This window comes from Meriones unguiculatus, chromosome 17, assembly GCF_030254825.1.
Source record: "Meriones unguiculatus strain TT.TT164.6M chromosome 17, Bangor_MerUng_6.1, whole genome shotgun sequence".
Lineage (NCBI taxonomy): Eukaryota > Metazoa > Chordata > Mammalia > Rodentia > Muridae > Meriones > Meriones unguiculatus.
In genome coordinates this window covers 37,752,845-37,780,651 of record NC_083364.1, presented here as the reverse complement: position 1 = coordinate 37,780,651, position 27,807 = coordinate 37,752,845, and the positions used below count along the sequence as shown (strand labels likewise).

Below are 27,807 nucleotides of genomic sequence, written 5' to 3'. Positions count from 1 at the left end.
CAAACGCAGTGTGGTTGGCGAATGCGCCACTGGTACTCAGGAACGGTTTCCTCCCCTCTTTCCTGTAGCTTCCCACTGTAGATCACTCTTCCATGGTCACTGTCGGTCCCCATAACTTCCCCGTAGGAGTCAGATGGATTGCTGCCAGGTGCCCCACGTTAGACACCAAGAAACATCTTCCCCTATTGCCCTCGTTGGTTAACGAGGGTATGCCATATCAGTGCCATGTTTCAAACATATTGTATGCTCAGGTGCGTCTTTTTAAATTTATCCCATTTACTGGAAAGACATGTTGCTAGTGTTAAGTGGAGCTGGGAAATATCACCTACAAAGAATTTTTCTCCAACTATTCATTGGAGAGGTGGGAACAGCCTGCCCAGAAGGGGAACATGCATTTCAGAGTCTTACTGCTGCCCAGCAGTTTTCCGTTCAAACGACCACTGGAAGGACAGCCCGGGGCCTAGCAGGCGCACTGATGGGTCCTGAGATAGATGAGTAAGATAGGAACCCCCTGTGCAGGGAGAACTCGGGAAACGGTGCGCGTGCACTGGAGATGTGTTTCACAGCCACCGCAACCAAGGCAGCTGCAAGCGAACGGTGGTCCGTCACCATTAGAAAATGAGTAAGTATAACACGAAATGATGAGGGGAGGAAAGGGTGGAGGTTCCATGTTGCGGTTTGGAGAACGTGGTTCTGTGAAAAGTACTTGGAAGTTTACAGATAAGAGACTTGGCTTGTTTTGTCGTTACATAACATTCTATAAAGAAGAGACTCCTACCTCCCTGAGCCTCCAAGTCTCCACTTTAAAGATGAAACTAATAGTACATGCTTATGCTCGCTCCCCCAACCTGGAGGTTATGAAGGCAAAAGCCCTAACCCACGGCAGCATGCCGTGGGCACCTGGGTTAATTGGCGCCGGCTATTCAGAATACACTATTTAGTTTCTAACTGTGGAGATTTTTCACAGATACATTTGTCATTAATTTCTAATTTAATTATAGTATAGTTAGAAAGAAAACACGGTGATTTGTATCCCTTTGGGTTTGCCATTATGACTGAAAAATAAACTTGGCCTCAGTAAACGTTCTGCGAGTCCTCAGAAATAATGTTTGTTCCACTCGCTATAGCTGTGCAGATTTCCCATAGAAGTTAAGCAGGCCAAGCCAGCTGGGGATATTCAAATTGCTTCCCCAGTTCTCACATACTTAGAGAGGGAACTGCAGTCTCTGACTGTAACTGTGCAACTGTTTCTCTCTCCTTGCATAATTAGCAGTGTCTTTTCCAGCACTTTGAACCTTCGTCTTTATCCACATAAATGCTTAGCATTATTCTGTGCGCTTGATAAACCGATCCTTTGATCAGTACAAAATGACCTTCTTTTTCCATGGAAATATTATTCCCTCCCAAATCTACTGTATCTGGTGTTTATATAACCACATGACTTTCTGTTGGTATGGTTATCATGCTATTTTTAAATCCTTTTTACTTTAAACCTACTTTATATATTTAAAGAACATTCTGCATAAGTATATAGTTTGGACTTGTTTTTTTTTTGTTTGTTTGTTTGTTTTTTTTTTTTTATCCAAACTGACAGTGCTGATTGGGACTATGACATTTTGACAGTTGATATTTAATGTGGGCTTGAATCTCTTATCTTGTTTCCATTTGTTCTATGTCTCTCCCCCGTCCCTTGGTTTTTCAAGCCAGGGTTTCTCTGTGTAAACAGCCCTGGCTCCTGGTCCTCACTCTGTAGACCAGGCTAGCTTTGAACTCACAGAGATCTGCTTGCCTCTGAGCTTGTTTTATGTATTTTATTGGTGGTGATGTTGCATCTCCTCCATTGGCTTACTAGCTCTTTGAATAACTGCTTTAAGGTAGGTGGTATTTAAACTTGTCACAGTTATCTACAAGAGATCCCATTTTTATATTGTATGCTCCCACTTACCTTCTAAAACTTTGTGCTTCTGTTGTCATACTTTACATATACTGATGCTGTGAGGCCCACACTAGAGTGTCAATGGCTTTTGTTTAAACAGTCAACTCTAAGAAAAAGAGAATTAAGTGTTAGGAAAACATATATTTGTCAGTGAGTTAGCATTACCAGCACTCTTTATTCTTGTGTATAAAATCCAGTTTTTAACATAACGCCGTTTTTCTTTTTTCCAAAGAATTTTCTTTCTCTACTTTTTTGTTATGTGTATGCATGATGTGTGGGTGTGCACATGAGCATTCATGTGTGGACACAGGTATATGCGTGCCAACGTGCACATGTGGAGGTTAGAAGACCCGCAGATGCTGGCCCTTACACTTCTCCCTGTCTGAGTTGGGGTGCCTTCACTGTTGCACACACTATGCTAGCTGGTCCCCAAGCTTCTGGAGATGCCCCCCTCTCCAGTGGTGATCCAGTAGATGCCAGTGCGCATCCAGCTTTTCAGGACTTGTGTGGATCTAGACTCAAGTTAAGCCCTTTTACCCACTGAGCCCTCTCCCCAGCCCCAGAACGGCACCGTTTTAATGTTTTCATCATATAAGTCTGCTAATGACGAATTACTTTATATTCACATATCTGAAAAGTATTTAACCTCTGTTTGTGAAAAAAAAAATACTTAGCTGGGTATAGAATTCTGCTTTCAAGCGGCTTTTATCTTTGAGTGCTGTAAAGGCTCCTGCTCTGCCATCATCTTCCTTGTACTGTTTCTATAAAAGTCTGTTTTCATCCTTATCTTTGTTCCTCTGCATATAGCATACATTTTACACTCCAATTACCTTTAAGACTTACATATTTATTTTTTGATCTGGGGTTTATGTGCATGATTCTTGAGCATTTTTGTGTTTTTTTTTTTTTATTTTCTCATAGTTTCAACTATTCAGTTTGAATAGTTGCTGTGTATAGAATGGGAGGATGTGTTTGGAGAGCATTGCACAAGTGAAGGCCAGAGGTCAATACTGGGCGTATGTTCCCCTAATTTGTTCTCCATCCTGTTTTTTAAGATGTATTTATTTATTCTACATGTGCATGTGCACCTGCATGCCAGAAGAGGGTATCAGATCCCAGTGTAGATGGTTGTGAGCCACCATGTGGTTGCTGGGAATAGAACTCAGGACCTGTGGAAGAACAGACATTGTTCTTAGCAGTTGAACCGTCTCTCCAGCCCTTCTCTGTCCTATTTTTAAAACAGGATTTCACACTCTATCTGGAGCTCACTGATTGGCTAAACTGGCTAGTCAAGGAGACCCAGAATTTCTCTGACTCTGCTTCCCAGTACTGGTGTCTTTAGATTCACATTGCCACACCCAAGTTTTTGCCTGGGTTTTAGGGATCTGAACTCAGGTCCCCATGCTTGTGCTGTGCCCATCTCCCCAGCTTCTGACTAGTTCCTACTGTTTACATTTTCAAGCTCAGTGGTCTTGTCTTCTGCAGTGGTCTAATATAGTGCATTTGTTATCACTAAGAGTAAAAATGTTTTAAAGGATTCTATTTGTTGTTTTCTATATTTTGAATATGTGTGAAATATAGTTACAGTGGACTATTCATTGTCTACTGTCATATATACATATGTGTATATATAGTCTCTTCACATAGGTTGTTTTCCACCTTTTTGTATGGCTGCAGACCTTTTCCCTTTGTTTATGCTAGACATTGTGAAATTTGTCTTGACCACTGCTGAGTATTTTTAGTTTTACAAATATCTTAAGTTCTCTGGGACACAGTTAAGTGGCTTGGGAAAAGTTCGATCCTTTTAAACCTTAAATTTTGATAGGCAAGAAAAAAAATAGTATGTAGTTTACCTGTTCAAAGCAAGACCCTCCTGAGTACAGTACCAAAATCCCATGAGCCTCAAGGGGTTTTAGGGCTGAGTGGTGGAAACAGATTCTATTTCTAGCCCTCTGTGAGTCCTGGGTACCACTATCTAATCCCTTTTGGTGGCCTCTTTTCTAGCCTCAGGCAGCTTCACATGCAGGTAGATCTTCTGAAAGTCTGTCTCAGAAAGGGTGAGGAAGGAGCAGAAGATTGTGTTGTCAGCGATAAAGTGCTGTCTCAGTGTAAGGTATATGATCTTGATGGTGGCAGTTCATAATTTAGTAATAAGTCTGTTTCCCCAGCGCCCTTGTTTCCACGGCTCCTTTCACCTCAATGTATGTATTCCTTTGCCTCTTTTCCTTCAAATCATGTTGGTTCCAGCCATGGGACTTTGAAAATAATCATTAGGGGGTAGGGGAGGAGTCCCCTACTGTCCTTCCATCAAGCCTGCTCTCTGGGACGCACTAGTACTTTTGAATAGTAAGAGTCACTTTTAGCATTTCTCCTCCCAGGACGTAAAGTCAAAGGGCTAATTTCATATTATCAAGGCAACTGACTCTTAGCTACAGATAGGTTTTCTTCACTGTCTCTCTCCTCCTTGTTTTTAAAAGGCATGCCCCCTGCCCTTCTGTTCTATCCTAGGAAATCTGAAACAATTTCTGTGTTGCTAGAATTCCTGCAATTTTAGATAAACTATCCTAGAATATTTTGTAACATCCCTAGGGAGCGATCAAAAAGGAAATGAAGCAAGACTATAGTAGGGAATTGAACTTAGATTTAAGAGCTCAATTATTAGTAGTATTTCACCTGGATGTGCAGAGAGGCGTGGGAATAATAAAAGAGCCTGTTGCCACCCGTATAGCCCAGGTCTATGACTCAGGGGCTTTGGCTACCACAAGCCCTCTATGAAAGACCCAAAGGCTGAGAGATCAAAACCCCAGAACTGAATGTGTCATGTCAGGTGGGAAACACAGGCAAGGGCTCAAGGCCAAAGCAGTACATGCCGAGAGTTATGTCAGCGTGAGGTCAAGCCTGGCCCTGGGGCAATACCAGTTGTTGATTTGGTGAGAAAGTGAGCGTAAGTTGTCTTGTCAGCACTTGCCCCAATTTTGGGTCAGTATATTTCTTTGGCCATATTTCAATTGATATTCTCCAAACAGATTCTTATTTGGGGATTGGACCAGGTGATCAGAGCAACTAAGTAAAAATGAACAACTAAACATGAGTTTTAAGCGTGTAAAGTCTTATAATTTATGGGGATCAGTGGGGATGAATATATTATTTAATTTATTAATTTATTCACTAATATTTATGGGACACTTTCTTGGTGCTAGATATTAATGAAAAAAGATGGAAGACATTATCAGGCTCTAAGTAGAGGAGAATATGCCAGGTACCATGGGAGGACAGCATAGATCACTTTCAGGAGCCCAGAAAAGGGATCCTAAGTCAGCCTTCAGGGGAAAAAGTAGGCATAGGGGAGGGCTTCCGGAGGAAGTATGTGGAAGCAGGCTCTGAAGAAGTGAATGGAAGTTGGTTGTGTAGAGAAACAAAGGAAGTGCATCCTGAGCAGAAGAAATGGTGCAAGGGCCCACACGCGAGGCATTGGGTAAGGTTTTGGAAAGGCAAGCCTTGTTTTCAGACGATGTATAGGGGATGATGTGATGCAGAAGAGGAAAACAGGGATCCGATGAAGAAGGGTCCCACGTGCCGTGCTAAGTCATTTATCCCTAGGGTGTGAGAAAACACAAAACACTTTTAATTAGTTGGGAGGTCTGCTGGGTCTGGATTTGAGAGGTCTTTGGGGTGATAATCGGGGACAAGGTTGGGCACAAAGCGGGGAGCCCAGCTTTTACCATACCCGTCATTGCCTTTCTGCCTGTCTGTATCATCCCTTCTTCTCTACGAAACCTGTCACCCAGCCCCTCTCTGCACCACCAATCCTGACTTCTGCCTGTCTCCGGTTTTAGTTAAGTTGGCTCAGTTCTCCCACTACCACGCTCACACAGCTCTGCTCTTGCCCACTCCAAGGAGGATATTCACTGTGTACCAGAGAGTGAATAGGTCCTGGCCTGGGGGAACCAAAGGCGAATATGACATAGAACCCTCCTTAAGGGGACTCATATGACATTAGAAGGTGACATGGGCACACGTGGTTCCTTTTCCATGTGCTAATGGCTGTGGTGCGGGATAAACATGCGGGATAAACGAGTGTCTCGTTTCTGAACCCTCCTCCTCCTCCTTGTCAGACGAATCCTACCTATCCACAGAGAGCTGCCTCCACTGTGGGCAGGGCTGGTTACCGCTGGTTCTGCCATTTTGAAGATGTGTTACCATAGCCAGCAACTGATGAAAAATGCATCAACCCATAGGTCATTGTGAGAATTAAAGGAGACCTATGCATAAGATTTTAGGAGCGTTCTTGGCAAGGCGAAAATACTTGCTTAGTATAGCTCTAATGTAGTTCTCATCCTCACTTTTATTCCTGTTCTCCCTTTTGTCGAGAAACTTAGCTCCGAATTATCTGCTATGCCTCATTTATGTGTTATCATGTTATTTCTCTCAGTGGTGACTTATTCTCCTTTGAGACAAAGTAAAAGTTACATGCTCCTGCCCCCCCCCCAGGATGATTATAATGCTATGAGTATTAGCATGATCAGCCACCCTAAATATTTTCCCTGGAATTGGGGGATTTCTGGGAAGCAGAACTTCCTGTGCTAAAAACAATTATGGTCTTAGCATTATGAGGATATGCTGGCCACCCTATGTGAAATAGGCTTCCCCTCCCTGCTTATTGGTTTTAAATCATGCTTATAAGCCACACTGGTTTTGTGAACTTTGCAACAAGATGTAATTTTTTTATATATATAAAATGTTGATTTCTAACCTTGGGTTTCTTTGTGCACCTGAGATTATCTAGGGTTCAAGGCAGAAACTGAAGGAATTCTTGAAGAAAAAAAAATCTTTCTCAAGAAATATGGGTCTATTAACTGAATATTATATGCAGTGCCATATGCAATTTCATTTATTTTCTTTTTTAAAAACCTGGCTTGCAACCTCAGAGGTCTTTCCTCCTTTGCCTCTCTTCCTCATCTCTGCATTTCTCCAGTAACTCTGAGTGGCTTCCGTCATTTGCTCTCTAGAATTAACATTCTTTAACTTCCTGAAAAAGCCCGTTTCTCTACACCAGGCTAGTCCGTTTGTTGTTGTTTCATGAATTGCCTGGTTGGCACAGATGGTTTTCCCCTTGGATCCTAGCTCGCCAACATTAGGACGACATTGGCCTCGGGCAGTTGCTTGTGAATGGGCATTTCCCAAGGATTCCCCTGGGACCACTCTGGGAATCCCTAATCATCAGCTTCATGCTTTCAGTAACCAAGAAGCTGGGTCGGTAGCCTTCAGAGGGTCACCCTTGGCCTTAGTTTCTAGGCCGCAATCGCAATTCATTCTGTAACACTCAGGGAGGTCATGGTGAGTTCCATCCTGTCATTGCTATAGCCCCTTTCGGGTCTCTGCTCACCTTGCGTATGATGATAGCTTCTGCTTCTAGATCCAGACGCCCAAGGTGAGCAGCAGCTCCTCCACAGAGGGCAGAGTGCTGACCTGAGGCTGTGGGTAAATATATGTGAACCTGAGTCACGGGTTGGATGCGAGAATGTGTCGGATTAAGAGTGGGCTGCTAAGGAAAAGTTGTGTCTGTGGCACACGATGCCCTAACTGCTTTAAAAACACGGCTGCCATCACGAGGAGCAAAACTGCAAGGGGCTGCCTTCCGAAATGCTGCTGAGAACGCCACCCTGTGTACCATAGGGTTGGAGGCTCACAGGAGCACGTACCTGTGTGCATGGGACACAGCAGCTCATGGTAAACCCACCAGATTCCCTGCTAAACTGCCGGCAAGTGCCCAGCACAGGGCTCCTCCCTCTACTGTGGCCTCCTTCCCTTCCTTCCAAAAGATAAACGCCAGAGTGGTGGGGAGCTGGTGGGCGGGGGCAAAGCAAGCCTCCTAGTTGGCTTTTTTTTTCTCATGATTCTCATATAGAAGCGTGCTCACAGAGCACCCTATGGATGTGCTATTTCCAACTCTGCCAGAAGCAGCCTGAGATGATGTGAGGAAGAGGAAGGGGCTCCTTGACGGTGGGGGATCTGAGCCGAAGGGTTAAGGAGGCTCTCACAGGCCTCCTTTCTTATCTTTAGGGACGCTGCGCCTCTGAGACGTCCCAGAAACAGGCGAGGTTCCTAACCAGTATGCCTAGCAGCCCACTGCTTGCCTGCTCGGAGGCAGGCTAGGTGCCAGCTGCGCGCACTCGAGAGTAGTGCCAGATCAGGGAGCTGTCGGCTCAGAGCCTCCCCTTCTCCGTACCCGCTCCTTCGGGAGTCCCAGGGTGGGCTGTGAGAAGGCGCGAAGCTTGCTCCCTGGCTGCCAGTTAACTGCCTCATTCTCGTTGCTGGCAGAATACATACACCAACGCCGACAAGCTCCTAGAAGCCGCGGAGCAGCTGGCTCAGACTGGGGAATGTGACCCGGAGGAGATCTACAAGGCAGCCAGACACCTGGAGGTGCGCATCCAAGACTTCGTGCGCAGGGTGGAGCAGCGGAAGCTCCTCCTGGACATGTCGGTCTCCTTCCACACACACACCAAAGAGGTAAGGGGAGAGGGGGCGCGGTGCCCGTGCTCCGCGGAAGGCGGACCCGGGTCTAACCAGCGTCCTAAGGGGCTAGGGGAGGATAGCCTCCGAGTACTTTGCTTCCCATAACCTACATTTAGGTTAACACCAAACGCAGCAAAGTCCCTGTGGAAGGAAGAGTGATGGAGGCAAGGTGGTTTTAGGAACTTACGCTAGGACGTTCCGCCTGCAGTTCAAGAAATTTCAAAATCTCTGGTATAGAAGTAGTAGGTGAAAGAGGGCATATAAAAATGCGCCACTGCCTACCCTGCTTCTCTTGGTTGTGTCTTCCTGTCAGGAATTAGTCTCAAAACTTCAATTGGGTGTCTTTGCTGCTAGCAAGGAGCATTCAGACTTTGCACACGTGTGTTCTGTTTTGACATCACAGATTGTTTAAAATACAGTTTTTATTACACTTATTTTGAGGGGGAAATGGGATACTAAGCATGCCATTACATAAACGGGGGGGGGGGGGGAGGGTCGGGGGACAGCCTGTGAGAGTTGGCTCTTTCCTTCCACCACGTGGGGACTCTAACACAGGTAATTGGGCTTGGAAGCAAGTGCTCCCAGCCACTGAGCCACCTCCCCAGCATGGTTTCACTGAGTGTTTAAAACCCCGAGTCTTCTCCAGTAGGGCCTGCGGTTCAGGGGGCAGGGAGGTGGGCACGAAGACTGTCCGGAAGAGAGATGGTGGGCAGAAGAGGAAGCCTGACGGAGATGCCCTTCACATCAGCTGGGTAAACCCAAGACAGGGTCGTTCACCACGTGGAGAAAGGAGGCGGGGGGGGGGGGAGAGAGGGGGGTCCCGCAAAGCACTTGGCAGGGCAGAGGGCCCCTAGGAGGAGGTGGCGGCGAACCCGTGATTGCTTTCCACTGCTGATTGCCAGGGGGCACTCTTGAGACTGACTAGGTGGGCAGGAAGGAGGCCCACTTGGCAGCTTGTGCGGTAACACCCTTGGCAGAGGAGCTCATTTGGGGTGTGCATGTTTACATTCCCCTAGGAGTTCATTTTAACAGGGTATTAATTAAGGTTTGATTGCCACTCAGGAAAAAAATAATAATAACCCTGCTCAATTAGGTCGATTTCAGGTTCAGGGGGTGCGTTAAGAAGCCCGGATGACACCAGTCCCCAGGCTCTTCTGACGGTTTGTCAGAACCACCGTGGATCCGATTGGTGCAGTGCCTATCAGAGGAAAAAAAAACACGCAAAGATAATGCTCTCTAAGCTGAGATTCCCTGAGCAGATAAAGGCCTGGTGAGCTCCTTGAAGCTAGCCCTGCCTCATCTCCAGGGGACCCACAGCCTCTTTCAGAGGAGTGCCTGTGAAGCAAGGGGATTAACTCTAATCCAGGGCTTCCTGTCTGGCTGTCTGCTTGCTTGTGGCTCTCTTGACTCGGAGTGGCAGTCTCAGAAATCAAAGGCTTGTGGATTCCCTTGTCATGAAGGGCCAGCAGTGGAGTGTGAATGAACAGGAGTCAGACCCCTCTGGAGGGTCTAGGGGTGTAGGCTGTGTTTAGAGGTGACAGACAAGGCCAGTTTGGAAGGCAGAACCCCTCCCCAAGGGCAACCTGGCTCCTCAATGCCCTGTCTCTCTGCATCTGCTGCCTTCTGTCAGTGGAAGGAAGACTGGGATTCTGTTCTAGATATCGTCTTCCAAGAGCATCCCTGGTCCTGGGTTCCCTTCTCTAGGAAATAATTGAATCAGACTTGGTATTCTAAGTATGCTATTGTCCTAACATAAACCAAACCTTGCCTTCTGTTTTGTTTCACTTTTCCCTTCTTTGATAATAACAATAAGTAAGCCTGAAGCAGTATAGGTGATTTCCCCACACCTAAGGTTTGGCTCACTGTAAGTACAAACACTGTTAAGTGTGTATTCGGTGGCTTTGGTGTTGTTAAATTAAATACCTGCTCCTTGCCAAACGCTTTGCCTTATGTAGTCTTCATGATAATCTGATAGAGTTTACTAGCCATAATTCCAATTGAGGGATGTTAAGAACTCATTATAACTCTGAGGTTATAGAGTGACTCAAGGGTACAGCTGAGGATCCCAGCACCTTCTGAAAGCCTGCTGAACATACCTGATACCAAAACCTGAAGTAGCACAGTGAGAGAGGCAGTGTGTTCAGAGCATTCTGGGTTTTACATTTGTGGATTAGAACTGCTCAGCCTGTACAGGCTTGTGCTCTTAGCTGCTGCCTGTAGCTGTGTCCCCCTCACCTGTCTCGGCCTCTCCTGTGTTCTTTTTTCTCCTTGCTCCCGTCCCCTCCTCATCATTGTCCTCCTCCTCCTCTTCCTCCTCCTCCTCCTCCTCTTCCTCTGCTCCTCTTTGGCATCCTCCTCCTCCTTTGCAGGGATTTGATGAGGAGGTAGATCCTGGCTGAGAAATATAGTCTTGCTAGGGTTCTTTGACAATGGGAAGCTAGTGGTCTTACCACAAACAAACAAACAAACAAACAAAAAGTGGGGGGGGAGAGAAGAAAAGAGAGAAGTGTCCATATTGCCAGTTACTTTCATTCACTCCAGTTCTTTGACAAAAACATACACACATACATACATACATACATACATACATACATACATACATACATAAAGGGGGTCAGGATGAGGAACCTTCTCCAGGATGAGGAACCTTCTCCAGGAAGTGGGCAGGTGGGAGCTAGCTTCAATGCTCTGCCTCAAGACTGGCCACCTTCCAAACCTTGCAAGTTATCCCCTTCCTTGGGGGTAGGGCCGCTTACCCTTAACTCCTGCTTGACCCCAAGACAAACCTCTGGCCTTTTGTTTAGAGTGGACTGAGAGTCAGGTCTACCCAATACAGATTCCTTCGGGGACCCTGGCTTGCCAGGGTTGTCCCCTCCATCCCGGCCTTCAGTGAATTGTAGTAAACGAAGGAAAAGCTGCTGGGCTTTGCTCTGAGGCCTCGAGTGAACCTGCTCTTGCAGGTCCCCGCTGCTCTGTTATGGCCGGCTCCTTTTTTTTTTTTTCTTCCCCCCTTTCTTCCTTTCTTCCTCCAATCATTTGTTAAAGGTTTTCCCTGGTACTTCTGTATAATAAAATGTCATCATGTAATGACAACATGGGAATGAAAGTTCCCTTTCTGGGAGATTTCTGTGTGGTGACTGAATATCACCTTTATGAAGGATTTAATAGACTCCCTTTGACTATGCAGACTAAAGTTCATAATCTTGCCTCTGTCTGTATCCAACATCAAAAGGCTTACTCTAATTAGGACCAGAAAGGAAATAGAAGATAGTAATAAGATAACATTCAATCTCATTTCTTCCTCAAATTGAAGTCTTTTTTAATCCTCTCGGCCTTCTCTGTGAATTCTTTTCAACCACTGGAGTCTGACAGCTAAAATCGTCTGATCATTTCATCACAGTTCTAGTCAGTCTTGAATAATGAGAGACCACGTGAATGTTTCACACTGATTTGTTAAACAAGTCATAGTGTATCTACTGTGGTAGAGTATTACACAGCCATTTGGTAACCCATATGGCTGAATAATGTTTTTGACCACATATAGAATAAAGACTACAAATAAATATACCAAGAAGTTTAGGCTGTTGTGCTTGATTTAAAAAAAAAAACAAAAACTGTACTTCTAGGCTAGAGAGATGACTCAACAGTTAGGAGTGTTATTTGCTTTTTCAGAGATCCTGAGTTTGGTTCTCAGCACCCATGTTGGGTGGCTGCAGCTCTAAGAGATCTCACAACTTCTAGCCTCCATGGTACCTGTAATCACACACATAAAGCACATACATACATATAAGTAACAAAATAAATAGTTTAACATGTATTTTCATTTTCAATATGTCCTCATATTGAGGCTGGACAAGACAACCCAACAGGAGGAAAAGAGTCTCAAGAGCATGCAAAAGAACCAGAGACACACTCACTCCTGTTAGGAGTCTCACAAAAAACACCAAGGTAACAGCCATAACACACACACAGAGGACCTGGTGCAGACCCATGCAGGCCCTGTGCCTGCTGCTTCAGTCTCTGAATCACACTCTTTAATAGCTACTTAAAGCAAAGAAAAACACTTGATAAAGGGAGATGACAGGAATATGCTCAGCATTTTCTTCCACACTCAGAGATCAGTGTCGACTGTATGAATCTTTGAGTATTCAAAGATTCCCAGGCCACACGGGCAGCAGGCAGTACTGGTTTAGAGAGCTGGAGAAGGGAGAAATATCCCTGGCCACATCCTGAGACTGAAGTCCAGGTCGTCTGTCTGTACAGACTGTCAAGGCAGAATTCTCTTTTCTTGTTGTGTTTCCATGGAAATGCTGCCATCCCTAGGCATTCTAAATACCATTTGTAAGATTTTTTGTTAATAAGTGTAAGTGGTAAGTTAAAGAATATGTCCAGAGTCACCATATCAGCTCTTAGATAGCTGTATTAAATACCCACTTCTTTTTGGTTCTTTCCTTGTGAAATCACTCTATGTGCCCTTTATTTCTCATAAACACACACACACACATCACAAACACATATGCACATGTTTGTCTACCTGCCTTTCTAAGAATCAAACTAAAACAGTCCAGTCTTCAAACAGGATGACGGTCTCAAGAGCAGAACAACTTCATCTTCCATTTCCGTTACCAAACTGACATATTTATTTAAGAAACAAAAATTAGTGTTGTGAAGGCAGAATAAAACAGTATCCTCAAAGTGACTAAGGGAGAAGTTTGCCTTTGGGGATGGTGCTCTTTTCAGCATCCCTCAAGGTCATCATGTGTGACAGAACGGCCAATCAGCAGGAAGAAATTATGATAAAGCCACTGCCATGCACCCTACACCCCCACTACCCACCCCACACCCTGCACATCTTCCTTCCTTGGCTAGCCCCTTCCTTCTGGCTTTTCTTGGTTTCCCTTTCCTTAGGCTGCCCTGCTATATATGGAAGACAGCAGCTGTGGCCAACCCTTCCTGGCTTCAGTGGTCACACCACTAAAGCTAACCTGCATTCATCACTGCAGGACTCTCGTAACTACTCTACCCTACCGGGTTCTAGAGATCCTCAGATTAGGCCTGTTCTTTTGGGTATAGCTAAGTTTATAACCATGTGTGTTCTAAGAGAAAGGATGGACAGAGCAGAGACTTCATATTTAAGTAGGGACCAATGGACCATGATATAGCTCCATTAGACCCAGAGGTCAAGAAATGGCTGAAGCATCCATTTCACTAGGTGATCTAGCATTTAGTGAACAAGTTTTCAGGAAGTCATCCTTCACTGCTTCCAGTGCTCATTTATTCAAAACACTAGACTTAGCTTCTTTAAAGTTGTCGAACAGTTAATGCCACCTTGAATAGAAGGTGGAAGTATCTTATACTTTCACTGAAGTCAAGAAAAGCTGCACCTTTTGTACTTAACTTTCTAAATAACCCAGCAATGTTAAAAAGAACCAAAGAGTTTAGCATGGCATCGCTTACACTTTCTCTTCACTCGGCTCTTCTTGGGTGGCGTCTTTTTGCATCTTTGCAATAAGATCAACTTGTACGTGCTGTTACAGTCAACTTCCAGGAAGCAGTCTCTAGCTGCCTGGAAGAAGTGGGCAGGGCCCTTCACTTTCTCCTTTCTAAGAGACAAAATATTTGTCCTCTCCAGGCTCCTGTTCATTCTGGTCTCCCAAAGATGAGGAACCTCTTTGCTCTAAGAGACCTGCAGGTTTTACTGAAATATTTGGTTTTCCGGTTCTTAGGCAGTGAAACTTGGCCAATATGGGGAACGAGTATCCCTGTAGCAACACACACTGGCCTCTAGAGGTGCTGCTGACAACAGTGACTCCAGGTCCCGGATGTGACTCCTCTGCAGCTTTCGTTGCCCTCTCTCTTCAGCCTTGAGTTCAGTCTCTGTTCTCTCCCACACAGCTGTGGACATGGATGGAAGATCTGCAGAAGGAGGTGCTGGAGGATGTCTGTGCAGACTCCGTGGATGCGGTCCAGGAACTGATCAAGCAGTTCCAGCAGCAGCAGACCGCCACCCTGGACGCCACTCTCAATGTCATCAAGGAAGGCGAAGACCTTATCCAGCAGCTCAGGTCAGCGCCTCCCTCCCTGGGGGAGCCCACCGAGGCCAGGTCAGCATGGGCAGTGATTTCCATCGGGAAGTGCCTCGGGCTAGACATAAGATAAGTCCTGTCCCTGTCTTGACTCAGCCACAGCCTGCTTTGTGGTCCCGTGTGGGCTTCCATTTCTCTGTTTGTAAGACACACAAATGTCCGTTCCACGTCCAGCTTGAGTTCAGACGGAAGCATTCATTCAAGGAAAGCTCTAATGCTTCAGAGCATTGTTTATCACCTGGGATGATATTCAGCAAACAGTAAGAATAGCATTTTCATTAGGAATAATGATATGTTTGGCCATGCAGAGAAACAAACATTATTACATATAGTTTTATCCAGCTGCTACATCCAACACAGCAACAAGGATGAACCTGACTGACTGTGGGGAATGAAGAACAGAAAAATACACAGACACACAGAAAATCTGGGATCAAATGAACTGGGGTCTCTGATGGGGAGGCCTCAGCAGCAGCCCTGGCTGCTCAGTGTTTATTTTACATAGTCGGCCAGAGAAGTGGGATTCTTGCACACAGCTGAATTGGAGGCAGGGTCTATAGTATACAGCTGACTCAAAGAGACAGGTTTAGCTAATCTCAGTAGGGGCAGTCTCTAGTCTTTAGGCCATAAATACCCAAGGAGAGAAATCTACAGTGGGCATTCTCTGCATATATTATCAACATCCTCACAGACCAGAGAATGCCATCCCCCTGAGCCTCACCTTGGGAGCAGTGGGGGAGGCCATTTTCCTGTGGGTCTGAGGGCTATGGTCCTTGATATGGCCATCTCATTGCTGGCTGCACACATACCCACTCAGGGCTTCCTCTGCGCCTTACAGCCAGCATTTGATCTTTGGCCAAACTCTGAATTCCATAGCCCCATTGCTTCGCTTTGGGACCCTGAGGATGGAGGGAAGGTTAGCCATTGTGACCTTTCAACAGTACCTTCCTGTCTGCATAATGAAACTCCTTTGTTGTCAACGTTAACACACACAACTAAGTAAAACATGAAAACCCTGTTGAAAGCTGTGGGTTTGTTTAGCATTGCCCACACCATTGATTGTTTTCTGTTGGCATCAATGTTTAGTTCCTGCCCCCATCAAGGGCACTGGCTCCTCACATAAAGTGTCACTAAGCCTTAGGCAAGCCCTCAGCAACCAGCCCCATGCCCAGGTGCTGCATAAATAGGATTTGATGGTGCTAATGATGCCTGCCCTCGGGGACTTGTTTCTGCCCCCAAATCACCAAGTTCTGGGACCTCTGCCAGCTATAGACAGAAATAATCTCATCGACAAGTCCCAGGCCAGCCCTGAGGCCTGAGGGTATTACTTTAGCTGGAGAAAGCTCCCCCGACCCATACCAATTGTCCAATTAAATAAACAATGAAAAATTATCTTTAAGAGGCCTTGGCATGGTTATTTTTTTTCTGCTTGAAATTAATCATTTCTCTTCTAAACATGCACATGAGATGTGCTGAGTTTTCCCGTTGCATACTAACGAGACAGCCTCTTTGCCTTTTCCCCGATTCATCTTCATGAATATATAATGCATGAGTTTTGTCTGCCTACCTAGGAAAACCTACTGCCATTTGCTTCTAACAAGTCAAACTAGTGGGCAGCCACTTAGCCAGTCGGAGTGTCGACTGCCTTGTTTGTATAACTAAGGCACGTGCTCCAGACTCTCTGTTAGCCGAAGGGTTCTGTGATGGTTTTGACAGATGTGAACTTTGAAACGCTTCTCACAAGCTGGCTGGCTGGTTTTCCTCTTCCTAGGGCTGAGCCTGCACAGATGGCACACGTTCCTCACAACTGCTAGTCTTGCACGGTGCCCAAGGGCTAAAGCCTGCTCGGTGGTGGTGGAGGCTGTGATGTGGGTGATGCCTTCTCCACACTGTTTAAGAGGATGGATTTTAGCAAGTGCCCTGTGCACTTGTCCAAGAGCGCCAGTGGCATCACATTTATCCACTGGCCTGGCATTCTCCCGTGTTTCCCTCCCTACATCAGAGACTGTCAAAGAGTAGGAAGTGAGGGGAGCTTACGGACATAGGCAGGATCTCTCCTATACCTTGGAAACACGCCTCCTCTGTGTCTGCGGTTGGAGTCCTGAGGTGGTTGTGGATCATCTCCGTGATTCCTAGTGGGACACTGCCCAGATGCCTCGTACGCTGTCTGAGGGGGTGATCTGAGAGAGCAGGCAGGTCCTCCTCATTGCAGAACACTGGACAAACACCTAAGGCACGTTATTACCCACACCTCTTGCTTATTCAGCACAACAGTGGAGGTAGAAACTGTGCCCATTTCCCACTCTGATGCCCCAAGAGTAGGAGGTAGGGCTAGGAGCTCTCTGGGTGGCTAGGAGCTACTTGACACAACAAGAGCTCTTAATTATCTTCAGGAGCAGGCAGCACGAGCTCAGGCCCTGCCGCATCTGAGGCGAGCCCAAGCTAAGAGGACCTTTGGGACCTGCTGAGGAGAGAATTTAACACTCATGCTCTCTCCTTTGCCCGGTGACCTCTTGAGTCTCGTAAGACACCAGGGCGTCAGCGGTAACAGGTGTGCAGGCTCATTTCCCGTTTTAAAGCTCTGGCTTATTTCAGGTTCTACAGAACTTAGGCTTCGGGAGCACTATAGCTTTCCCGTAAACAGTGTCGTTGGTGGTCTCACTTTCCTCCACAGTCATTTCCCCCGAACAAGACCATCTCTCTATAGCTCCATTCCGCTCTGTGACCTGCTTTTTGTCCCTGCTACTTTTACGTAGACCGCAGAGGGAACGGCCCCCTCCCTTCTCCCTGGATGAGTCCATCCATTGCTTTAAACCCCCAAATCAAAGCCCATCCCCTCTGAAACACTTGTCTTTTGTCCCAGCCTGTGCCCTCTAGCCATACTCTCCCAAGCTGACTGTGTTGTAGGAAACCCTTGACACTTCCCTGTGCCCCTTCAGCATCAACAATGATTTCTATAGCATGCTCCTGGTCCCAGTACTCTTTACTGCCTACCGCACCGCAAACTGTGGGCTGGGGTTGATGATTTCCCAGGATCACCAGCCTATGTATGTCACAGCAGGAACCCAAATGATGTTTATAGACTTCCAGCTCCTATGCTTTCCTAACTGTAGCCGAAGTCTGCTTCGGAACACCAGCCCACGGTGTAAGCACAGCATTGTGAAGTTGGCGAATAATTTTGGTATCCATGATGTCATTTTATTTTAACACTCCTGTGAGGGAGAAATAGGAAAGTTTTTCGGTTTTGCTTTCAGATTCCTTTGTCTACCTTTATGTGTTCTGCTGTGTGTGTGTGTTTATTAGACTATACATGTGTATTGGGCCATTCCGTTTCTGTGATATTTTATGCCCTTCCTCTTAGCTTATTTCATTCTATCCTTTGAGGATGGGAGGGTAGCAAGATTCGCAATTAAAGGTATGGATTTCAAAGAGTGTGAATTCATCTCTGCTTCTCCTACTTAGGAGATGGTGTCAGGCCACAGTGGCACTTGCGTAGATTGGTCTGTTAAATGTCTAACCTGATTTGCATCCTCTTTGCCAGGTGAGGAAAGCCACCCCGCTCCTCCATCACTTTTCACATAGTAAGGCCTCTCCCTCTCTTGTTCCCCCGCTCTGTCTGCCACAGGGACTCCGCTGTATCCAACAACAAGACGCCTCACAGTAGTTCTATCAGCCACATCGAGTCTGTCCTCCAGCAGCTGGACGATGCTCAGGTGCAGATGGAAGAGCTGTTTCACGAGCGGAAGATCAAGCTGGACATCTTCCTGCAGCTGCGCATCTTTGAACAGTACACCATCGAGGTAGGGGGCAGCCGGAGAAGAAGACGGGAAGGGAGGAGGGAGAGAGGAGGAAGTGCCCAGGGAAGCACTTCCAGGCCAGGCCCGCTGCTGCATCCTTAGAGTGGCCACATGAAGAGGGATGGCGTATCAGGGTATAAGTTTAGAACTCACAGAATTCGCATTCTGCTAGTATCTGTTCTCCTTAGTCCCCTTCATCCTGACTGCTGAGCAGAGTCCCCTGCTTACTTCCTGTCTGTGGATCACTTTCCTGGATAGCTTTTATCACTGGGACCTCTGGGAATCCGGCTTAGTTGTAGAGCCTAGTATGTATAACACCCTGAATTCCTAGCACCTCAGCAGTGTGCATTTGGGGCGGGGTGTGAGTCGGTCTGGAGCAGGGCTCGATGATTCAGTGAATCTCATCACACAGAAGGCAAGGGCAGCCCGAGATAAGGCACGGCTTTGGTTTACCGTGTACGCTTCCATTCACTTCTGGAAGAGCGGAGTTAACATGGCGGCGGACCCTCCTGGTACCAGCTGGTGGTATCTGCCTCGCATAGTTAATATGTTTATTATTTTCTGTTTTGAAGCTGTAACTAAAGCTACACCAGCAGAGCTTCTGGGGTAGGGAAAACACACAACGTGCATGGAACTGTGGCTTCTGAGGGTGGTGAAAGAGTCTCTTAAAAACACCCTTTCTCTTTGCCCCTGACTCAGGATAGGGATGAGGCTAATCCTCCACCTAACACATTTTCGCCGATTTTCATTCTTGTAGCCGTAGGAGTGGAAGCCAGCACCTCACAGGACCTAGTCAAGTGCTCTGCCACCAAACTCCACCTACCACTCCCTCTTAATTTTCCTCCTAGAAAGCTCCCTGAAGTTGGAGCATCTGGGCTTATAGGGGCCAACCTTCCCAACTGTGTTTGCGGGAACGTCCATCAAACTAGTTGTGAAGGAATTGTTTTAGTTTTAAATGTTGAAAATTTCAATGTCCCAGTTACAGTCTAACTCAGGACCGGAGGATTGTTTGGGAAATAGCTGCTTTTTTCTTTGGTCCTGGAACAAAATGTTTATGTTCAGGATCTAAAATGTAGAAGAAAAGTAGCATTGAAGGTTATCATCTTTCTGCCCCTTATGTCCCTTGAGGTTCTTGCCCTGTGAGCACATTTCGCCACATGCCTTGGGGGCCCTAGCAATGCTTACTCCAAAATTTCATGTTCTAAAGGTAGGCTGGGAGGTAGCTTAGTAGTTGAGTAGTTGTCTGGTATTTGAGAGGTCCTGGATTAATCCTTATCAACACACTCACACACACACACCCCGTCACCAGCACTATTACACCATACAGAAAAAGAAAAAAGTAAACAAAAGGACATGTTCTAAAGGCATGTTTTAATTACCTTTCCAACTAGTTTCTGCGACTGTAGCTTTTCTTACGTGGTCCCTGAATTTTGCATCTGTACTCGAGAGATTTCAAGCGGCATGTGGTTTCAGAGCATATTCGAAACAACAGTTAAAGTGACGTGGGGGGAAAAATGTGTTGCCAAGCCACGCTGAGTACTGTGTGAACTCCACAGTGCCAGCATTGTGGGAAGGGGGGAAAGAGGAAGGGTCCAAACCATTACTCTTCAGCGGACAGGAATGAGACTCACCAAAGATGAAGAGGCTGCATTCAACTTCTGTCGAGGAGTTCTTCCTGAGCTCCGCCACATCCCTCTGGGGATGAGTACATTCCAGAAGGAAAATGTCTGAACAATGAGCCACCAGGTGGGTGCTGGGAAGTGAACCTGGGTCCTCTGTGAGAGCAAGTCCTTAACCAGGGAGCCATCTCTCCGGCACTATTTTTGGTGTTTTGTTTGGTTGGTTTTGTTCTAGAATTCAGAGGATGGCTTACAGAAGTCAGTTCTCTCCCCCTACCACGAGGGTCCTGGGGACCAAATCAGGTTGTCAGGTCCAACAGCAGACATCTTTACCCACTGAACCACCCGACCAGCCTTGTTTGTTTTCTGAGACAGGGCAGTGGGCAGGGATCTGAGGTTTGTGCTACAATGCCCTGCTCTCATGAAAGCCTTAATTGGACTGCTGTGTAGTTTACTTTCCTCTTTTCACATCAAAAAAAAAAAATGCTTAAGGGAAATAAAACCACAATGTTTAAGATTTATTGATCAGAAGGCTATGGATTAGAAGACAGAGGTGCTAGTTTAGTCCCAAACTAAGTTAGTTAGCTTCATCAGTTACATACTGCTCTCAGGTAGAGTTATTGGCAGAGTCTGTTGGCCTGTAGCGGCTCTAAGAAGTCACTTTCATGTCTGAAAGACAACAGAAAGCATATGTAGAAAATAGCGTTTTAAAGAAGTACAAGTCAATTACATTAAAGTTCAAATCTACTTAAATGTTGGTAGAGGAATTTTTATTTCACTTACAGGATCTGTGTTCTTTAGCTAGCCTTTGTATAAGGCTCCCTCCCCTAGTACTGGACAGTACCTTGGAGTGCTTGGTACGTCATGGGGGGGAGGGAGAGGACCCCATAAAAAAAGGAGATAAAAACCAGTGGCCTGATTCAGCATCTGTTGATAGAGTGTGATGTTCAGGTTTCAGGCGGCCTTGCCCCATCTGGGAGGAGGTGGAAGCTAGAGGGCAGTGCCGCCTCTAATCCTAGAGAGAAACGGAAATGCTGCCAGACCATGGGAAGTTCTGCCTCAAGTCAGATGGCCAGAAGTTATTTTTAAGGGCGATGGGGCTGTTTCAAATACCAACCGTGCATCCGTGTGAGGGTGAGGAACACACCCCTAGAGTGTGAAGCTCAGAGTGGCTTCTGTGAAAAGAGCCGCGTCAGAACTGACATAAGTCGGGGCAGTGCCTGCAGGGGACCCGCAGCTCTGGTTCTGTTCCTAAAGGAAGGCATTTGGTGGACAGCGTCCAAGTTTCTGGGGAGTGCTGGGAGTGGAGCAGGCCCACCACCCTGACATCTGGGGGCTGTGAGCATGGGTCCTCAGCCATATCACTGATGGCTGAGATGAGCTAATTAATTTAAACATCAGGCAAGCACAGATCGATGCCCTGCCTGTTTCTCCTCGGTAACGATGCCCTATGTGGCTGTCATTTTATTACCTGGAATGAGATCCTAATGCGCCCGCCATGGAAGTCAAACATCCCAGATTTGTTAGGCTCAGTACCAGGATGTGCCGGCATTCCTAACATACCTTGTTGGGCTTCTTGTCTTGGATGGTAGACAGAGGCCCCGAGTGATGCCTAAATGATGTCCTATAAAGCTCCCCTGTAGACTCAGCCTCCCTCTGCGAAAGGTGTTCACATGAATCTGTCATGACATAAGAGAGCAGAAGACAAATGCTAATAATGTTTATTTCATGGTGGCTAAAAGTTGGGTGGTTAGTTTATCTTTGATGTTCTCTTGCATTTTCTAAATTTCTACAACTAGGATAATCAGAAATAAATATAAAATATTTTTAGAAGTAGGGATAAGCCAGTAGTCTCCAAATTTTTTTTGTTATTCACATTTTCTATAAAACATTTTTGAACATATAGCCCCCTGAATATGTATATTTAGTAGTTTTTAATTATAAAAATATTCTGTCATTGGCTACTAATCACAAAACTCCTTAGCTCCCTTTGGATGTGGCTTAACTTTTCCATGAGATATTATGATTACAGATTTCAAGTAGTCTTCTGATTATCTCTATTTTTTGCTTGTTTAACAGATCTGATTGGATTGCCTCTGTCTCTTTAGCCTGTAATGTAGCTGACAGAAAGCTCAGAGCTCTGTTGCTTCCATGATTTGAATTATCTCCAAATAGCATTATCTTTGCAGAAAACCTACTAAGCCACATGTCTTTGTGCAGGGTTGGTTTAGTTTAAACTAGATAATGGATAAATCCATTTAATGGGGGCATGAAAAAAGCAATACCTCGAAATATGCTGACAACAATGAACAGTTGGACCATAGGCAGCCTTTAGGGACTGGTTGTGGCTGCTACCTTCTCTAAAGGAGCCCTCTTCTGCTCTGTACCACACAAAGCCATCTGCCTCATGATCAGAGTGAGACGCACACCAGTCTATTAGCGAAACCCTGGGGAAACGTCACAGATTTCTCACTGCCCGGTAAAATGTGTGTGTGGATAGTATGTATAGATACATATTTATCAAGAGAGACTTTTCCTCTAGTCAGTGACTAACTTGTGGTGCTCCTGGGGGTGAGCATACACACATTGGAAAAAATACCCAAAATGACACCAAGAGATTGTAGCTAATTTTATAAAAGTACGGACCACATACATAATCTTTAAAAATATCTCTCACTTTGCATTTGCAAAGCTTGCCTAATGCGCTTGACAGTTATATGAAATATTAGCCTTAGTAAGGCATAGGACAGTTAACTCTAAGTTATCAGGTTCGCACGAGGATGCGTTGGGACCAGGCAGAACCTGAGAAGGTTTGTCATTACATGAGGAAGCTTCTGCCCCGGGAGGGAAAGCTGGTCATGCCTTACTGGTGAGCTTGGCTGCTCAGCTAATTGTGTGTGTAGGTGTTTGTGTTTTAGGTTAGAAAGTGCCTGCCCCCTTGGCTTTCCTCTTGCATGGAAACTCAGCCCAGTGAACCTTCATCAGACACCTACTACATATCAAAAGCTATGCGCTTAGGATGCAAGGATCCTTGCCATTTTAGGGAGCATGTTGGGAGAAGCACATGGTGGGAATCATCCGCAGGCTAATTCTGTGATCGAAGGCACAGCATGGGGGAACACAGAATGGGCGACACCTGGCCCAACTGGGCCATGGAGGTACCACCCCATGAGAAAGTCAGTTGGTAGGCAGAATTTGGCATCCCTAGGGGATGTCTTCCAATCTGTACTAGAGTATCTCCAGAGGCCCCCCACTCCCAAAAACAGAGTTGAAGATAAGGAAGAAAAAAACAGGATTTTATTATTTTTAATTAAATCAAAATCTCTGACTTTTTTATACTTTTGTTCTTGACTGACTCCTGGGAAAACTAGAAAATAAGAAAATAGAAAAAAAAAACAACCTTTCATTTCAAAATTTTGAAAATATTTTAATATGGCTATCATGGGTCTCTCCTATATCTAAAAATCCATAGGTTTCTCTTGTGTGGGGGCACATTCCCAGTTCATTCTAGAAGGGCATGACCTCTGGGCATCACAAATCTTCACTGCTCTCTGATAAAGGGATTCTAGTTAGCCACGCCCTGTTCACTTGTCGATACTGAGCATGTGCCATGGTTAAAACTCTTGCATCTCTAAGAACATCATGAAAGGCAGAGATCTTCCAATGACTTCATGCCCTAACTTACCTAGTTCTGGGTTGCTTTTTCTCTCCCTAGAAGTCAGAACTTTCAATATACTGTTTTCTCTAGTGTAAACAATAGCTTCCCTCTATTTCTTTTTTTCTTTTCTTCCTTTTTTTTTTCTTGTTTGCACAGTCCGACAGCTTATAAAATAGATAGGCTTTAGTTTGTCACTGTCAAGGTTATAGATGTTTGAAATGTTGGTCCCAGTCACCAGGACCCTGTGGTGTTCAGGGGGCATACCACCCAGGGACATAGGCTGTAGACAGCCCCAGTGGCCTGTGACCGTGTAAGGACCCCATCACTCACCCAACTTCATCATCTTTTCTTCCTTTGTTACACTGTGAAACTACAAAGAATTGAATACTGACTATACCAGAAAACAAAATAAGATCTAGTTGAGGTAATCTTTTACATGTTTTCTTCTTAGTGGTCACTGTAGCCACCTTTGATCTAAGCATGCTTTTCATAAGGACTCACATAATAAATACAGTGAAGTAAGTCAACCTCATTCAAACATATATTTAATAGTAGCTTCTAACGTTTTTGTTAAGCTCATATCAGAATCACTGGAAGATTCCCCTATAATCTTCCTTTAAAAAAATAAATGAATGAAATATAAATTTTAAAATTCATTAATATTCATTGATTCATACAGCTTGAGTTTTCTGGAAAGTCACCATTTACAGTACATTATCAGAGATCCCTGATGGACACTTTCAGATCCTTCTGGAATTGGCAGGTCTGGAGATGGGGATCTGAGCAAAGATAATATTTTCTGTGTTTAAAAAAAATTAATCTTATCAAGGTTCAATGCTGTGTGTTTGTGTTTGGGTAAAGATACAGTAGTACAGGACAGACATGAACTGTCTGGCTAAGAATGTGGCTTGCCATGGAGAAGAGAATGCCTAGCCCTCAGGTACAGAATGAGGAACCAGTTTAAGCTAGAAAAACCCCTCGGAAAAGAGATTTAACATTTCTCAAAATGAGAAAATTGGCAACTAAGTATTTTCCATTGGCCTACAAAATCACCCTACCATAAAAAAGTAAGTGTACTGTTTTGAAGTGGTAAATTAGACCTAGTATTTATACAAGGCCACAAACAATTAACTTATCAATCCATTCAAAGGACATATTAATCTTAAAAGTTCAAGTAACATTTAAAAAAAAAAAACTGAGTCTCTTAGTTTCTTCTCTATTTCGGTGCTGAGACACCACGGCCAAGGCGACTTGTAGAAGAAAGAGTTTATTGGGGCTTATGGTTTCAGAGATCGAGTCCACGGCTATCACAGAGGGGAGCATGACAGCAAGCAGGGAGGCAGGCGTGGCGCTGGAATAGCAGCTGAAAACTTGCATCCTGATCCACAAGCACGAGGCCTGGCCTGGGCCTTTTGAAACCATAAAGCCTATTCCCAGTGACACATCATTTTCAACAAGGCCACACCTCTTGATCCTTCCCTAATAGTCCCACAGACTGCAACCAAGCATTCAAATATATGAGCCTACAGGGGCCATTCTCATTTAAGATGTCACGCTGGTTTGTGATTATTTATAAAGAGAAGAAGTAAAGAAAGGAAGAAGAAGAAAAGAAGAAGACACATTTTTTTTAAAGACAGGCAGAAATAAAATACTAACAGGTATTTTGAGAGCTAACTAATTTTCCAAACCTAAATGCCTAGGAAGAGTAGGAATGGGAAGAGCCCATGGGGATGACTGTCTGAGAACAGGGCCCAAGATGATTACAGCTTCTATCCGTCGGCTGTTTAGCAGCACAGCCTTGAGTTTGGTGAATCTATTCTGGTAGGAAAGTCTTGGGCTTCTTTTCCTACTTTTTATCCTCTTTCCCCCGCCCCAAAGAAAAACAACCTTTCCATTATTTTTCTAACTCCCTTCTTGGTACCTCCAGTACAGACAATATTCTTTCCAAAATGTCTTTCAAAGAGGTCACCGTTCCTGAGGCCCCTTGAGGAAGGCCTCATTCTTCAGCCACACGCTGGGCCTGGTCATCCCAGTCTAAAACTCTGAATCAAGAGAGAACAACGGAATCCCCAGAGCGACCTGGGTCCCTGAGCAGTCTGAGAGTTGATGAGGAGCTAATTGAATAGAACAGAAAAAACAAAGTAGGCCAACAGACAGCTGAGTGCACTTGGGAACTTTGTGTTTTCTCTGTTTCATTTGGTTCAGGCTTTGCTTCGAGCTTGGCCAACTTCTCTCCAAATACAGTTAAATCACCAAATTCATTTCCGGTACAGACTCTGCTTCTCACAGCCTTGTCTCCGTGAAAGCAGACACATACACCCCCCACACCCAACCCCCACGTTTTGGGGACAGTCAGAGAATGGCCTCTGGCCCTGGGAGGTTGTGAATCTCTTTGAGGATGTGTTCTGTGGAGTGGTCAGGACACCAGTAGATTAAGGAACAGATGAGATCATTTCAGAACGTGGTACCCAGAAGGTGATGATAAGGATGAGCTCACTCTCCGAATCAGTAGTAAACCAGCTGGATTCTCCACAGATGAGCATAAGGTACAGCTGGAAAGCCAGCCTTGCTCATCAGCAGTAAGTTAGAGTGGAAGTCAGAAGCCATCTTTTTAAAGAACAAAATGAGCCCCTGTTCCATGCCAGACTTGTGGAAAGGAAAGGAACTCAGTGAAAGGATGTTCCTTGAGGACATAAAATACTCAGGAAAGAGACTGATTTCATCTCCAGGAAATGTTGGCTACATACAAGTGAGACTAACTGAGGTCTCTGGATGACCATGTTTCAGGAAACTAGAAAAGGGAATTAATCAGATGCCAGCTGAGAAGTTCGCCTCTGGAGTCAGATGCTTAAGAGCAGGCTCTGGAAGCCCTCGTTATTCAGGCCACACAGTAGACTTGGGCATCAGCTTACTGTGGTCAACTGAAAAGGATGCTGGGGGTAAGCAGAGAGGAGGCAGAGTGTGGAAACACTGAGCACAGATGACTAGACATTTTACCTTTGGTTTGGGACATAGTCCCAAGGTACCAGACCTCTGAGCCTGTCTCTCCAATACGAAGCCTTCTTCCGGCGACCACCAGCTTGTACAAAGCTTTTTATCTCAAAGAATCCTGGTCTTAGGACCCATCTGGAATCTTCCTGTGACAAAAAGAACCATTTAGGGTCAATTTTATAGAAACAAAACAAAAGTTAAAACTGAAATGAAAGACAGGCCTGGCCTCCCCACACCCCTTCATGCTATGGTTTTAGTTTTATTCTAATTTCCTGGCAAGGAACAAACCTGAAATTATGGTTTTGATCATTTCTATAGATTATCTCACAAAGAATTTATATCCAAACATATTAAGGACACTTACAAATATATATATAAATCAGAAGAAAAGTCATCAACTGGATATGGTAGGGTACTCCTGCAATCCCACACTTAGTCTGAGGTGGATGATTTTGAGTTTAAGGCCAGCTTTGGCTACATAGCAACGTTCCATCTCAAAAACCAAACACTGACAAGCAAAAACAACAACAACAAAACACTTTTAAAGGTAGATATGCAAATGGTCAGCAAAGCATCCAAAAATATTATTCGCATCAATCGCTGTGAGGTCGGTACATTTTAAAACTGTGATGAATGATCACTTCCCATGTAGTAGTTTCATTAAAATTGAACAGATAGTAATGACAGAAGACAGTAAGGGTGCCGGGCAATGGGAACCTCCATACATTGTCACCATCAAATGTATGAAATATTATAATCCCTGTGAAGGGCTCTGACAGTTGCTTAGATACACAAACTTGTTCCACTCAAAGGCAGCGAAAAGCTGTGCCCACAGAAAGAGTGGTGTGACAGTTCTCACGTCAGCCTTATTCGTAATGGCCTCGCAATGGTCAGCAGGAGAGAGGATAAGTAAGGTGTGAGCCATGTGGACAGTGGATTCCATCCTTTTATGGCCAGGAATGAACTGCTGATACACGCCACGGTGATGCCTGCCCATCATGTAGTGTGCTGAACAGGAGGCCAGACGGTAGAGTATCTGTACTCTATGATTTCAGTCCCAGAGAATCTGATAGACAAAACTCTACCTGATAGAAATCCCAAAGTGCCTCCTTGAGCAAGGAGGGCAGAACTGATTGGAAATTATCAAGAATGAGCTCCCGGGGCTGATGGATGTTTTTGGATGATGACTGTATACCCAGTG

General features: G+C 45.2%; 1 protein-coding gene across 30 annotated transcripts in view; it reads left to right on the top strand.

Moving 5' to 3' along the window:
• Positions 1 to 27,807, top strand: part of Kalrn (kalirin RhoGEF kinase) — a 582,551-nt gene that overhangs the window by 298,118 nt on the left and 256,626 nt on the right. For 26 of the 30 annotated variants that reach the window (XM_060370291.1, XM_060370285.1, XM_060370286.1 and 23 more), the window contains exons 11-13: positions 8,258 to 8,449; positions 14,351 to 14,559; positions 18,167 to 18,341. In XM_060370291.1, the coding sequence (XP_060226274.1) occupies positions 8,258 to 8,449; positions 14,351 to 14,559; positions 18,167 to 18,341 (576 nt within the window). The remainder of the gene's footprint in view (positions 1 to 8,257; positions 8,450 to 14,350; positions 14,560 to 18,166; positions 18,342 to 27,807) is intronic. The other 4 variants (XM_060370295.1, XM_060370293.1, XM_060370312.1 and 1 more) reach the window with 1 other exon arrangement.